This window comes from Emys orbicularis, chromosome 8 (genome assembly GCF_028017835.1).
Source record: "Emys orbicularis isolate rEmyOrb1 chromosome 8, rEmyOrb1.hap1, whole genome shotgun sequence".
Taxonomy (NCBI): Eukaryota; Metazoa; Chordata; order Testudines; family Emydidae; genus Emys; species Emys orbicularis.
The window spans coordinates 112,912,951-112,928,134 of NC_088690.1; the positions used below are offsets into that span (position 1 = coordinate 112,912,951).

The 15,184-nt window shown below is 67.7% G+C and overlaps 1 protein-coding gene across 1 annotated transcript in view; it reads left to right on the forward strand.

Annotated features, from left to right (window-relative positions):
* Window positions 1–966: 966 nt before the first annotated feature.
* The window catches only part of UNC5A (unc-5 netrin receptor A), a 31,586-nt gene continuing 17,368 nt past the window's right edge, over window positions 967–15,184 (forward strand). The window contains exons 1-6 of the mRNA XM_065409444.1: window positions 967–1,156; window positions 7,905–8,048; window positions 8,299–8,402; window positions 9,885–10,065; window positions 10,364–10,531; window positions 14,124–14,288. Of these exons, the coding sequence (XP_065265516.1) occupies window positions 967–1,156; window positions 7,905–8,048; window positions 8,299–8,402; window positions 9,885–10,065; window positions 10,364–10,531; window positions 14,124–14,288 (952 nt within the window). The remainder of the gene's footprint in view (window positions 1,157–7,904; window positions 8,049–8,298; window positions 8,403–9,884; window positions 10,066–10,363; window positions 10,532–14,123; window positions 14,289–15,184) is intronic.

Consider the following 15,184-nt stretch of genomic DNA (forward strand, 5'->3'; position numbering starts at 1 on the left):
TGAACGTCTTTATCAGTGGCCTGAGAGAAAACATAAAACCACCCCTGAAAGAGCTGGCAGCTGGCACCAGACCTGGGCGTTGGATGCAGTGAAGAGCCCAGGCCAGTGACACAGAGCCCTGGGTGAACGGGGTGCAGGCACGCCCTGCACGTCAGACGGCCGAATGTAACTGCACCAGGGGCCAGGCATGGCGGCCATACGTGCCGTGGGGCGGCTCTGGAAAAGGTTGGGAGCCGTGGTGGAGAAGCACCTGAACATGGGTGCCCAGAGCGATGCTGGGGACGGGATTGCGAGTGGCACAGAGAGGTGATTTTCCCTCTGTATTCGGCACTGGTGTGACCGCGGCTGGAATCCGGTGCCCGGTTCTGGTGCCCACAGTTCAAGAAGGACGTTGGTAAAGTGGGGCGGGGTCAGAGATGAGCCCTGGGAATGATGAAAGGGTTAGAAACCTGCCTTAGCGGGACAGACTCCAGGGGCTGACCAAAGAGAGAGTTACGGGGTGAGTTGGTCCCGTCTGTCAGTATCTCCATGGGCAACAAACACTCACTAACGGGCCCTTGCGTCCCACGGGGAAAGGTCTGAACCGACCCAGGGGCTGGAAGCGGGAGGCAGATTAATTCAGACTGGCAGTTGGGGCCCATTTTTAACAGGGAGGGGATTTGCCAATGGTCCTGGTGGATTCCCCATCACTGGCCATGTGAGGAGTTTTTCTAGGGGTGATTCTGGGCTGTCCCTGGCCTGCGACTTCCCAGACAGGATGAGCCCAGGGTCCCTGCTGGCCCTGGGCTCGGTGACTCCAAAGGCTGGGGCTGGCTGGGCACTCTCTAGGCTGCTGCCCCAGATGCTCTCCTCGGGGCTACCCCAGGGCACAGCCTGGCTCACTGCCCCACCTCCATGGCCCTGGGGGCTCTGAGCCTCTCTCCTTTCCTGCCAGGTGCCCAGCAGAGCGCCACAGTGGCCAACCCCATGCCGGGGGCCTCTTCGGACCTGCTGCCCCACTTCCTGCTGGAGCCCCAAGATGTCTACATCGTCAAGAACAAGCCCGTGAGCCTGGCCTGCAGGGCGACACCCGCCACCCAGATCTATTTCAAGTGCAACGGGGAGTGGGTGCACCAGGGCGAGCACGTCACGCAGCGCAGCACGGACCAGGGCACCGGTAAGGGCAGTGCTGGCCGGGCTGGGGCCTGGGCATCGGGGCAGGGGCAGCAAGGGCGGTGAAACCCCTTCGGCTGGCTGTGCCCATGGCCGGAAGCAGGGAGAGCTGGTGCCCTGCACACCTTGTGCCCAACCGGAGACCCCGCGAGCTGGCCAGGGCTGGGCTGCTCTGACACTGGCTCCAGGCACCCCCAGGCCTGGGCGAATCTGGACACAAGTGAGATGAGTTTGCTGGTCCCTGCGGGACATGTGCCCCCAGCAACGTGGGGACCTGCCTTGGGTCACGCTGGAGGGGCAGTGGGGGGCAGGCGAGGGAGATTGGGGGTGACTGAGCTGGGGTTGGAAGGAGGAGCCCTGGGGGAGAGGCCTGCTCCCCCATCCCCTGCTCTCCTGGCGACCCTGTGGCCAGGTCCTGCTGTCCCAGAGCCATGGAGGGGCCCAGGGCCGCACAGCCAGGGTGTGTGCCCACCATGTCGTGAGGGGGCTGGGCTGGGAGCATGGCATGCGTGGGTGTCTGGGCCCGTCCCAGGCCATGGCTACATGGGGAAGGCAGCAGGTCGAGCCCATGGTCCCGCTCTGGGCCTGACACGGCCGGACCCCGCGTTCGCTGGCTGGGCTCTGGCCGGAGATGAGGCCCGTCCCCTGGCACAGGCCCTGCAGCCAGGCCATGCTCCGGCTCCTCAGAACTTTGGAGGGCATCACACCATGGCGCAGAGCCTGACGTTGGCTCATTGGCCTGACGCTGCCCGGGCTGGACGATGGCACAGAGGGGAGGGCTTGGTCCCCCTGCCCCCATCACTGCACTGCCAGGCCAGCAGGGAGCCCTGGGGGGCGCCGTGTCCTGGAGTACAGGGCTGGGCTGGCTTGGGGGGTGGAGCTGGCGAGTGCCCAGGAGTGGGGCAGCGAGTCAGAGGGTCTCCTTGAATTGCAGCGCCCGTGCTTCTCCCCGCCGCACCGGGCCATGCCAGCCCGGCTGGTCCCACTCAGAGCTGCCTTGGGGAAAGGCCCCGCCCCAGCCACGGTGTCTCTCAGTGCCCACGATCCGAGGTGCCATCAGCCATCCTGGGCACCGGGAAATCCACCTTTCTGCACCAACGTGCCGCGCTGCCCCCTGCTGGCGCCGGGTTGCAGCTCCACGTGTCGGCTGCCTGGGAGCACGGGGGTCCCTGGTGTGTGCAGAGCTGTGCCATGCACGGTCCCTCGCATGCAAACCGCCAGGCTCCCATCCGCCCCCCTCCCGCCCGTGGGGGTGGCCAGACTGCCCACTCCAGGGGGTGGATGGCTTGTTCTGGAGCCCCCTGCTTGGGGCTGTCCTTGTGCCGCCCTCCCGCGCAGGCTGCTGGGGGGCCGGGCCCAGGCCGTGCAGGGCAGCCGGGGGAGCGCCCTGCACCACGTGTCCTTGCAGCGACCTCCAGCGCTCGTCCCTCCTCCCCGCTGGAGGCTCCCTCTGCTCCTGCGGCTGCTGGCTCTCCCGGGGCAGAGGGCAGGTGTCTCCACAGCCTGGCGGGGGCAGCAGCTGTCAGCGAGGCCTGTGCATGACGGGAGGGGTCCTGGGGGGGCTGCAGCCCCAGCCAGCCTGTGTCAGAGGGAGCCGGGGAGTGGGCTGTGTATGCAGAGCTCTGTGCGGGGGGAGAGGTCTGAGCTCCGCTCAGTCACTGAGATACAGCGGCACCGCTGGCCAGCTGTGCCCAGGGGTGCAGGCCGGGCCTGAGGGGCACTGGCAGAGCTGGGGTGTGCGTGTCAGGGGTCCACAGTCTGGCTGCTCCGCCCCAGCTTGGGAACAGCCTCTGGACGACCCCTCCAGTGGGCCAGACCCCCGAGGGGGCTCACGCTTCCTCCAGCGTGGGCCCCGCGGCCTCACCGCCTCCTCGGACTGAACCTCTGGGCTCCAGCTCCCCTGTCTCCCCCCCGTGAGCTCTGCCAGCGAGCCCAGCTGAGCCAGACGCCGTCGGGAGAGACGTGTCCCCTCCGCAGGGGGCAATGCCCCTCGCCCAGCGTTCGCAGCGACACTCCCCCAGCGCGGGGGCTGGGCAGGCAGTGGGCACAGCACAGGGAGTCCTTAGGGGAGCCCAGAGAGAGGCAGGTGAGATCCCGGCCCAGCCTGGCCAGCCCAGAGCCCAGGGAACCCCAGTGTCAGGGGCTGTGTCTGATCCCAGGTGAGAGCCGCGGCTCCTCCCAGCAGCCAGCTCTTATCCCCCCTCCCCGCCCTTTGTTCTCCAGCTGGGATCTGTGCCCAGCTTCCCTGCTGGGGGGGACCCATCTCCCTCTGGGGTGCGAGGGGTCAGTGTCCTGGCGATGGGATCTGCCATGGTCTTCTCAGATTCTCCACTGAGATGGAGTCAGACTCAGCCAGTCTTTTTTCAGTGCCCCACTCTGGCTCAGACAGCGGGCGACATGCCCACCGATGTCTCTTAGCCTCCCTGAGAGCAAACTGTCCCCACCCCACCCCACCCCACCCTTGGAGCCATGCACAATATAGGGGAAACTGAGGCACACACAGGATTCATAAAACATACAAACAGCTCTCCCTGCTCTCGGGGGCCCAGCTTGGAGATGGGATGGCAGCTCTGCACCCCCCTCGCCGCGAGCGCCGCGGATCCGGGGGAGCCCCTGGGCTGAGCTGCCTTGGGACCTGAGGGGCCCGTCTAGGCATGTTGTGACGAACTGGGACTGTTCTTAATGCTGAGTGGGGAGTGTTGGCTGGGAAGGCAGGGGAGTGTGGCTAGGACGGTCTGTATGGGGGGATGGGAGACTGGCCTTGAGGGAGGATACCTGAGCATGTAACATGAGAACCCAGGAAGGTGTTAGAGGCCAGGTGACACCTTTGCCCAGGAAACTGAACAAATCCTGGGGGAGGAGACGCTGGGGGAGAGAGAGTTTCAGGAGCTGGCTGGTAATGGAGGGAGCCCAGACGGGGCTCTGCCCCCCCCAATGGGGCTGTGGTGCCCCTGGAACCCCAAGATGGACCTAACTGGGGGGGGTCCTGTTGTCTGTGCCTGCAAGACCTATCTTGGACTGTGTTCCTGTCATCTAAATAAACCTTCTGCTTTACTGGCTGGCTGAGAGTCATGGTGAATCACAGGAAGCCGGGGGTGCAGGGCCTTGTGTCCCCCCACACTCCGTGACAACTGGTGGCAGCGGTGGGATCTACTGCACCCCGTGGACGGCGCTTCCTGCAGTAAGTGACTGGGGAGCAGTAAAACAAAGGGGGATTGACGGGGACCAGGCATGCTGAAGAGTCAGAGAGAGACGGTTATCACCCCTGGGAGTGTGTGACCAGCGAGAAGGACTTTTGCAGTAACAGGGTCCCCCGGGGGATCGCAGTGAGCAGTCCCAGGGGCAGAGGAGTCTGCAGCTCGACCCTGGCAGAGAGGTGGTGACCTCGAGAAGGGCTGGCACACTAGGGGTCTCCCTGGAAACTGTGGGGAGCGGTGAGCACCCAGGCCTGGGAGTGGCCAGCAGGAAGATGTATGCCAAGCGGCTTAAGAGCGACCTGGTGGAGCTGTGCAAGCAGAGGGGGGTGCGCATTGGGAAGCTCACCAAAGAACAGCTCATTGCCCAGCTGGAGGAGGGAGATCGCTCGAATGAACTGATCCCTGTCTCTGAGGGAAGCAGCCTGGCAGATGCAGCGCAGGCACCAGTGTCTGTCCCAGCTGGGAGTGGTCAGCCGGCTGCTGAAGGCTTCCTGAGACCCCTCCTTCCTATGCCTAGGGGAAGGGTGGGGAGGAGCCCAGCAAATACCGAGGGCGACGTGACCCCCCCCGGCCAGCAGGGGATCCTCCCGGCAACGCTCAGCATCCGTGGATGGAAGCGGCTGGAATGGGAGAAAGAGCTAAAACTGAGAGAGCTGGCAGATCGTGAACAACAGAGACAGCATGAACGGGAGGAAAAAGAGAAACAGAGGCAGCATGAAAAGATACAGCGTCAGCATGAACTGGAACTGGCGAGGCTGAGGGGCAGCGAGCCCCCGGCTGTGGTGAGTGAGGGGGGACCCAGGACTGCACGGAGCTTTGATAAGTGCATCCTGGTCCAGCGTAAGGAGGGGGAGGACGTGGATGACTTCCTGGATGCCTTTGAGACGGCCTGCGAGCTGCACCAGGTTGATCCTGCTGACAGACTCCGGGTTCTCACCCCCTTACTGGACCCCAAAGCCGTGGCCTTGTACCGCCAACTGGAAGGGGCAGAGAAAGGGGACTACGAACTATTCAAAAAGGCCCTGCTACGTGAGTTTGGGCTGACTCCTGAGATGTACCGGGAAAGGTTCCGGAGTCAGGATAAAACCCCTGAGATCTCATATCTGCAGCTAGCCGTCCGCATGGAAGGATATGCCAGCAAGTGGGCAGATGGGGCCCAGACGAAGGAGGACCTGGTTAAACTGCTGGTACTGGAGCAACTGTATGAGCGGTGCCCATCCGACCTGAGGCTGTGGTTGAGGGACAAAAAGCCAGAGAACCCGCGACACACAGGGCGGCTGGCCGATGAGTTTGTGAGGAGCCAGTCGGGGTGGCAGGGAGGAGTCCCAAAGGAACAGACCCGCCGCGATTCAGAGAGAGAGTCACCCGGGGACTTCCCAAAGGGGGAATATGGGGAATCCCCTCCCAAGGGGAATGCCCAGCGTCAGGGACAACCGACTGGCTCGAGGGGACCCACGGGACATGAGTTGCTATTACTGTGGCCAGAGAGGCCACATACGGGCCCAGTGCCCCAGGCTCAGGGACAGACTGAGCAGACCGAACCCACAGAGGGTTGACTGGGTAGAGACCCAGCCGGGCGAGAGGCAGCATTCCCAGGGAAGGGGAGCTGGCAGAGTACCACCTGCTAAGGAGGGAGGAGAGCTCCAGGCCAGCTCCTCTGGGGGGCTGGATGCTCCAGACTCAGGGTTTTTGGTTTATACGGTGGGCACGGGGCTGCCCCTCCAGAGAGAGTGCCTTGTTCCCCTGGAGGTGGATGGGAGGAAGGTCAATGGATACTGGGATACGGGCACAGAGGTGACGCTGGCCCGGCCCGAGGTGGTGGCCCCAGATCAGGTGGTGCCCAACACCTACCTGACCCTGACGGGGGTGGGTGGGACCCCATTCAAGGTGCCCGTGGCGAGGGTACACCTGAAGTGGGGGGCCAAGGAGGGCCCCAAGGATGTGGGGGTATGCCCGTATTTGCCCACTGAGGTGTTGATGGGGGGGGACCTGGAGGACTGGCCAAGCAACCCCCAGGGTGCCCTGGTTGTGACCCGCAGTCAGAGCCGGCGAGGGGCACTGCGCCCTGACCTTGGGGAGGGTGCCTTGCCCGAGGCGCAGGACCCTAACCTGGAGGGGAGGGAGTGCCCAGGGACACGGCTCAGGGAGGCTGCGGCTTCAGACCCAGCCGGCGAGAGAGAACAGGTGGCCATCCCTGTCCCAGCTGCTGAGTTCCAGGCGAGGTGCAGAAAGATCCCTCCTTGCGGAAGAGAAGGGACCTGGCCGACCTCAGAGCGGTACAGACCATGGGGAGAGGTGGCCGGAAAAGGTTCCTGTGGGAGAAGGGGTTCCTGTACCGAGAATGGGCTCCCCCAGGGAAAATGGAGTCAGGGGGGTTCAGGAGGCAGCTGGTGGTACCCCAGAAGTATCGCCGCCAGCTGCTTTACCGGGCCCATGACATTCCCCTCTCAGGGCACCAGGGAACCTGGCGTACCCAGCGGAGGCTGCTACGGAGCTTTTACTGGCCTGGGGTCTTTGTTACTGTCCGGCAGTACTGCCGATCCTGTGACCCCTGTCAGAGGGAGAGGAAGGCCCGGGACAAGGGGAAAACGGCTTTAGGACCCTTGCCCAGCATAGAGGAGCCTTTCCAGAGGGTGGCCAAGGTTAAAAGGGGGGCTCCGAACCAAGAGAGCCCGAAGCACAGACCTCCAGACTGGAACGCTGGGAGAAGACCCCAGCCCAGTTGGAACCCGAGGGGTATTGGGGTGGGAAAAGGGCACGGGCCGCATAACCCTTCCCACATGCGAACTACGAGTGCCATCGAGCACCCCCGACCTAAGGGGGGGAGTGAAACTGGAGGGGCCTGGTGTAATTCTCACCAAGGAATGGGAGGGATGCTGGGGCATACATGGGAACGTGGGTAGGTTGGAACTTCCCCAGGTCACTGGCTGAAGTGACCCCGCTCAGTTTGGTCTCGAAGGGGGGAGAGATGTGATGAACTGGGACTGTTCTTAATGTGGTCTTTGAATGCTGAGTGGGGAGTGTTGGCTGGGAAGGCAGGGGAGTGTGGCTAGGACGGTCTGCATGGGGGGATGGGAGACTGGCCTTGAGGGAGGATACCTGAGCATGTAACATGAGAACTCAGGAAGGGGTTAGAGGCCAGGTGACACCTTTGCCCGGGAAACTGAACAAAGGCTGGGGGAGGAGGCACTGGGGAGAGAGTTTTCAGGAGCTGGCTGGTAATGGAGGGAGCCCAGACGGGGCTCTGCCCCCCCCAATGGGGCTGTGGTGCCCCTGGGACCCCAAGATGGACCTAACTGGGGCGGGGGGGTCCTGTTGTCTGTGCCTACAAGACCTGTCTTGGACTGTGTTCCTGTCGTCTAAATAAACCTGCTGTTTTACTGGCTGGCTGAGAGTCATGGTGAATCGCAGGAAGCCGGGGGTGCAGGGCCTTGTGTCCCCCCCCACTGCGTGACACATGTGCTCTGTAATGGGCTGGCCCCTGCGAGGGCTGGGGGCAGGGGCAGCGCCACCCCAGCATGTCACCTTCCTCCCTGACGCACTGCTCTCTCCCAGGGCTGCCCCTCATGGACGTCCGGATCGATATCTCCCGGCAGCAGGTGGAGCGGATCTTCGGGCTGGAGGAGTACTGGTGCCAGTGCGTCGCCTGGAGCTCCTCAGGGACCACCAAGAGCCAGAAGGCCTACGTGCGCATTGCCTGTGAGTGCCCCGCCTCCCCCTCCGCTGGCCCCCTGAGCAAGGGGCACGGAGCTCCCGAGCGGGCAGAGCCCTCGTGCGGCCCCGGGGGAGCCGGGCCAGCATCTGTCTGGCAGGCGTCCCGGCTGCGCAGGTTACTGAGGCCTGTGCCAGCCTCGGGGCTCCGTCCGGGTGTTCCATGCCGGGGGGCAGAGCCGCCTGGCCTGGGGGTGCGTCCTTTCAGCCGGCTCTGCTCTCTCGCCCTGTTCCCCAGACCTGCGGAAGAACTTTGAGGAGGAGCCGATGGGCAGGGAGGTCTCCCTCGAGCAGGAGATCATGCTGGCGTGCCGCCCCCCGGAGGGTATCCCGCCGGCCGAGGTGAGTCCAGGGGCCATGTCTCCCGTGGCTGGCACGGGCCAGGCCTCGCTCTGGAACTCAACGGGAATGAGCCGCGGTCCGGGACCCTGCTCCGTATCAGCGTCACTGATCGCCTGCAAGGACATTGATCCCCCGGATCCAGCTGGCAGGTGGCCCAGAGGGGGTGGGAGTGGGGAGCGGCGGGGAGCCAGGTCCTGACGCAGCGACCCGGGTCACTTGGTAAGCTGGGCGCAAGCAGGCAGCGTAACCTGCCTGCATGGAGCGTGCTAGCCCCGGCCCAGGGAATGCAGGGCGGGCGACAGGGCGGGACTGGCCTGGGAAGTTCCTCTGCTGCAGCACCCCGTGTCCTCCCCTCCCCCGCCTGCCCCAGCGCCCCCGTGTCCTCCCCTCCCCCGCCTGCCCCAGCGTCCCCGTGTCCTGTCCTCCCCCGCCTGCCCCAGCGCCCCCGCTTCCTCCCCTCCCCCGCCTTCCCCAGCGCCCTCCCCTCCCCTGCCTGCCCCAGCGCCCCCGTGTCCTCCCCTCCCCCGCCTGCCCCAGCGCCCCCGTGTCCTCCCCTCCCCCGCCTGCCCCAGTGCCCCGTGTCCTTCCCTCCCCCGCCTGCCCCAGCGCCCCCGTGTCCTCCCCTCCCCCGCCTGCCCCAGCGCCCCTGCATCCTCCCCTCCCCCGCCTGCCCCAGCGCCCCCGTGTCCTCCCCTCCCCCGCCTGCCCCAGCGCCTTGTGTCCTCCCCTCCCCCGCCTGCCCCAGCGCCCCTGCATCCTCCCCTCCCCTGCCTGCCCCAGCGCCCCCGTATCCTCCCCTCCCCCGCCTGCCCCAGCGCCCCTGCATCCTCCCCTCCCCCGCCTGCCCCAGCGTCCCCGTGTCCTCCCCTCCCCCGCCTGCCCCAGCGCCCCGTGTCCTCCCCTCCCCCGCCTGCCCCAGCGGCGCCCGCGTCCTCCCCTCCCCCGCCTGCCCCAGCGCCCCCGTGTCCTACCCTCCCCGCCTGCCCCAGCGCCCCGTGTCCTCCCCTCCCCCGCCTGCCCCAGCACCCCTGTGTCCTCCCCTCGCCCGCCTGCCCCAGCGCCTCCCGTGTCCACCCCTCCCCCGCCTGCCCCAGCGCCCCGTGTCCTCCCCTCCCCCGCCTGCCCCAGCGCCCCGTGTCCACCCCTCCCCCGCCTGCCCCAGCGCCTCGTGTCCTCCCCTCCCCCGCCTGCCCCAGCGCCCCCCCGTGTCCTCCCCTCCCCCTCCTGCCCCAGCACCCCTGTGTCCACCCCTCCCCCGCCTGCCCCAGCGCCCCGTGTCCTCCCCTCCCCCGCCTGCCCCAGCGCCCCTGTGTCCTCCCCTCGCCCGCCTGCCCCAGCGCCCCTGTGTCCACCCCTCCCCCGCCTGCCCCAGCGCCCCGTGTCCTCCCCTCCCCCGCCTGCCCCAGCGCCCCGTGTCCACCCCTCCCCCGCCTGCCCCAGCGCCCCCCGTGTCCACCCCTGCCTGACGCCCGCTGCCCGCAGGTGGAGTGGCTGCGCAACGAGGAGCTGGTGGACCCGGCGCTGGACGCCAGCGTGTACGTGACGCCGGAGCACAGCCTGGTGGTGCCGCGGGCGCGCCTGGCCGACACGGCCAACTACACCTGCGTGGCCAAGAACATGGTGGCCCGTCGCCGCAGCTCCTCCGCCGCCGTGACCGTGTACGGTAAGGAGCCGCGGGGGCAGCGCGGGGCGGGGGCTGCAGCCAGCTGTGACGCAGGGAAACCCCAGCAAAGCAGGACCCCCAGCTGTGTCCCCTCCCCCCATGTCTCCCTGTCTATCTCCCTGAAGCTTCCCCTGGAGCCAGCGAATCCCCCCAGAGCAGGGCACCCCCGGGCGGCGCCTTCCCCAGTGTGGGCAGCCCCCGCCCGGGCACCCGGCCCGCCGTTCCAGGGAGCCCAGCTGGGAGCCTCCCCGTGCCCGGCACCCAGGCTCACGCTGACTCTGTCCCTTTCCCACCCCAGTGAACGGCGGCTGGTCGACTTGGACAGACTGGTCGGCCTGCAGCACCAGCTGTGGACGGGGCTGGCAGAAGCGGAGCCGGAGCTGCACCAACCCAGCGCCCCTCAACGGGGGAACGTTCTGTGAGGGCCAGAACGTGCAGAAAAACGCCTGCACCACCCTGTGCCCAGGTACCCGCTCGGCCACCGCCATGCCCCGCGCCCATCGCTCTGCCAGCCCCAGGCACATGCACACGGCACCAGGGGAGAGCCAAGCTCAGAAACGTATGGGGGATGGGGCAACCTCGCCCCCAGCTCTGCCAGTGCCCCTCAATCCCGACCCGCAGCCCCCTGCTATCCCAGCCCTCTGCTCCCTTCCCCCAGCTCTGCCAGTGCCCCTCAATCCCGACCCACAGCCCCTGCTATCCCGGCCCTGCACCCCCAGCTCTGCCAGTGCCCCTCACTCCCGACCCACAGCCCCCTGCTATCCTGGCCCTGCACCCCCAGCTCTGCCAGTGCCCCTCAATCCCGACCCGCAGCCCCCTGCTATCCCGGCCCTGCACCCCCAGCTCTGCCAGTGCCCCTCACTCCCGACCCACAGCCCCTGCTATCCCAGCCCTGTGCTCCCTTCCCCCAGCTCTGCCGGTGCCCCTCAATCCCGACCCACAGCCCCCTGCTATCCCAGCCCTGTGCTCCCTTCCCCCAGCTCTGCCAGTGCCCCTCAATCCCGACCCGCAGCCCCTGCTATCCCAGCCCTGTGCTCCCTTCCCCCAGCTCTGCCAGTGCCCCTCAATCCCGACCCACAGCCCCTGCTATCCCAGCCCTGTGCTCCCTTCCCCCAGCTCTGCCGGTGCCCCTCAATCCCGACCCACAGCCCCCGCTATCCCAGCCCTGCACCCCCCAGCTCTGCCGGTGCCCCTCAATCCCGACCCGCAGCCCCCTGCTAGCCCAGCCCTGTGCCCCCTCCCCTCAGCTCTGCCGGTGCCCCTCAATCCCGACCCGCAGCCCCCTGCTATCCCAGCCCTGCACCCCCCAGCTCTGCCGGTGCCCCTCGATCCCGACCCACAGCCCCCTGCTAGCCCAGCCCTGCACCCCCCAGCTCTGCCGGTGCCCCTCAATCCCGACCCGCAGCCCCCTGCTATCCCAGCCCTGCACCCCCCAGCTCTGCCGGTGCCCCGCGATCCCGACCCGCAGCCCCCTGTTGTCCTAGCCCTGTGCCCCGTCCCCCCAGCTCTGCCAGTGCCCCTCAATCCCGACCCACAGCCCCCTGCTATCCCAGACCTGCACCCCCCAGCTCTGCCGGTGCCCCTCAATCCCGACCCGCAGCCCCCTGCTATCCCAGCCCTGCACCCCCCAGCTCTGCCGGTGCCCCTCAATCCCGACCCGCAGCCCCCTGCTATCCCAGCCCTGTGCCCCCTCCCCCCAGCTTTGCCGGTGCCCCTCAATCCCGACCCGCAGCCCCCTGTTGTCCCAGCCCTGTGCCCCGTCCCCCCAGCTCTGCCGGTGCCCCTCGATCCCGACCCACAGCCCCCTGCTAGCCCAGCCCTGCACCCCCCAGCTCTGCCGGTGCCCCTCAATCCCGACCCGCAGCCCCCTGCTATCCCAGCCCTGCACCCCCCAGCTCTGCCGGTGCCCCTCGATCCCGACCCGCAGCCCCCTGTTGTCCTAGCCCTGTGCCCCATCCCCCCAGCTCTGCCAGTGCCCCTCAATCCCGACCCACAGCCCCCTGCTATCCCAGACCTGCACCCCCCAGCTCTGCCGGTGCCCCTCAATCCCGACCCGCAGCCCCCTGCTATCCCAGCCCTGCACCCCCCAGCTCTGCCGGTGCCCCTCAATCCCGACCCGCAGCCCCCTGCTATCCCAGCCCTGTGCCCCCTCCCCCCAGCTTTGCCGGTGCCCCTCAATCCCGACCCGCAGCCCCCTGTTGTCCCAGCCCTGTGCCCCGTCCCCCCAGCTCTGCCGATGCCCCTCAATCCCGACCCACAGCCCCTGCTATCCCAGCCCTGTGCTCCCTTCCCCCAGCTCTGCCGGTGCCCCTCAATCCCGACCCGCAACCCCTGCTATCCCAGCCCTGTGCCCCCTCCCCTCAGCTCTGCCGGTGCCCCTCAATCCCGACCCGCAGCCCCTGCTATCCCAGCCCTGTGCTCCCTTCCCCCAGCTCTGCCGGTGCCCCTCAATCCCGACCCGCAACCCCTGCTATCCCAGCCCTGTGCCCCCTCCCCTCAGCTCTGCCGGTGCCCCTCAATCCCGACCCGCAGCCCCTGCTATCCCAGCCCTGTGCTCCCTTCCCCCAGCTCTGCCGGTGCCCCTCAATCCCGACCCACAGCCCCTGCTATCCCAGCCCTGCACCCCCCAGCTCTGCCGGTGCCCCTCAATCCCGACCCGCAGCCCCCTGTTGTCCCAGCCCTGTGCTCCCTTCCCCCAGCTCTGCCAGTGCCCCTCAATCCCGACCCACAGCCCCCTGTTGTCCCAGCCCTGTGCTCCCTTCCCCCAGCTCTGCCAGTGCCCCTCAATCCCGACCCACAGCCCCTGCTATCCCAGCCCTGCACCCCCCAGCTCTGCTGGTGCCCCTCAATCCCGACCCGCAGCCCCCTGTTGTCCCAGCCCTGTGCCCCGTCCCCCCAGCTCTGCCAGTGCCCCTCAATCCCGACCCGCAGCCCCCGCTATCCCAGCCCTGTGCTCCCTTCCCCCAGCTCTGCCAGTGCCCCTCAATCCCGACCCACAGCCCCCTGCTATCCCAGACCTGCACCCCCCAGCTCTGCCGGTGCCCCTCAATCCCGACCCGCAGCCCCCTGTTGTCCCAGCCCTGTGCCCCGTCCCCCCAGCTCTGCCAGTGCCCCTCAGTCCTGACCCGCAGCCCCCGCTATCCCAGCCCTGTGCCCCCTCCCCCCAGCTCTGCCGGTGCCCCTGAGTCCCGACCCACAGCCCCCGCTGTCCCAGGCCTGGGCCATCCCGGAGCGGCGCCGGACAGGCTGCTGCATGGTGTGGTGACTGGAGGGAGGTCGCCCGCTCCCTGAGCCGGGTCGCAGGCTGAGCAGCAGGTTCCTTTCCTTTGTGAGTCCCCCCACTCTGTGCCCAGTCCCTCCCCTCCCGGCTGTGTCATCTCCACCCCCACGTGTCCGTGTTGTTCTGTCCCATGTCCGTGGTCCCGGCCCCGTTAGAAACCTGGGCAAGGAGCCAAGGGCAATGGGGCACAGTGGGGAGGGTGCAGTGACGTGCAGTAGGGAGGTGCAGTGGGGAGGGGGCAGTGACGTTCAGTGGGGAGGGTGCAGTGACGTGCAGTGGGGCGGGGCAGTGGGGTGTGGGGAGGTGCATTGGGAGGGTTCAGTGAAGTGCAATGGGGAGGTGCAGTGGGGTGGGGGCAGTAGAACACAGTGGGGAGGGTGCAGTGACATGCAGTGGGGAGGCACACTGGGGAGGGTGCAGTGACGTGCAGTGGGGAGGGTGCAGTGATGTGCAGTGGGGCGGGACAGTGGAGTGAAGTGGGGAGATGCAGTGGGGAGGGTTCAGTGAAGTGCAGTGGGGAGGGTTCAGTGAAATGCAGAGGGGAGGTGCAGTGAAGTACAGTGGGGAGCAGTGGGACACAGTGGGGAGGGTGCAGTGACGTGCAGTAGGGAGGGTGCAGTGACCTGCAGTGGGGAGGGGCAGTGGCACACAGTGGGGGGGTGCAGTGGGGTGCAGTGGGGAGGGTGCAGTGGGGGGTACAGTGGGCTGGAGAGGCCAGGGTGCAACGGGGCAGAGGTCTGGCCGAGGTCCCCGCGCGCTCACTGACTGCTGTGTGCAGTGGATGGCGGCTGGTCGGGCTGGAGCCGGTGGTCGCTGTGCGCTCTGGACTGCACGCACTGGCGGAGCCGCGAGTGTTCGGAGCCGGCGCCTCGCAACGGGGGCCAGGACTGCCAAGGAGCCGAGCTGGAGACCCGCAACTGCACCACCGAACTCTGCAGCCACTGTGAGTGTCTCCTCCCTGGGGCCCTGCCCATCCCCAACTCTGCCCCGCAGCCACAGAGCCCTGAGGGCTGGACCCTTCCAACCTCCGCACAGAGCCCCGGGGCCGGATTGACTCCCCCCCAGCCACAGAGCCCCAGGGCTGGACCCGTCCGCACACACAGAGCACCGGGGAGTGGGGGGGCTCTGTGGCGAGGGGGGTTCCTGGCAGGGGCCGCGCCTGCGGAGGGGGGCTCAGCCGCCCGCCGTGGGGACTGGAAAAGCGGCACCTCCCGGAGCGGGGGGGGGGGGGGGGGCTGGGCAGAGCGCGGGGGGGGGCTGGGCGGAGCCGGGGGGGGGCTGGGCGGAGCCAGCCCAGGCTGCCCTCACAGTGCCCGGGCTCAGTGCCCTGGAGCCGCTGGGAATGAGGTTCAGGCAGGACCCTCCTGGAGTGCGACACCCCGAGGCAGACGCTCACTGGGGCGCCTCATGGAGCGTTCAGCCCCCGTTCCCACCGAGAGCTCCCTGCAGGGGGGTCCGCCTGGGTGGGACCCGTGGGGGAGCCTCACGCCCCCCAAGGGCCCTGCTCCCACCCCTGCAGCCAGCCGTGACTCCCAGCCAGCGTGTGGCACAGCCTGGAGCACAGCGTCGGACAGACCATGTGAGCGCAGGAAGATTCAGCAAAGTCCAATCCCTCCCCCCCACCCCGGTGTCCCACCCAGGAGACTGAGCAGCCTCCAGCGGCCCCGCCTCCGTCCCGGGCCAGCCGGGCCCCAGGCCTCCACCTCTCGCTTTGGTCTCCAGCTCCTCTGGCTGGCTCCCTGCAGAGGATAGGCCCGGCCTTCAATTGCCAGGATACAGTGTCGGCCATTGTCTGGGCCCAGGCGGCATCACACCTGCCCTCTGGGGTCTCTGCAACGA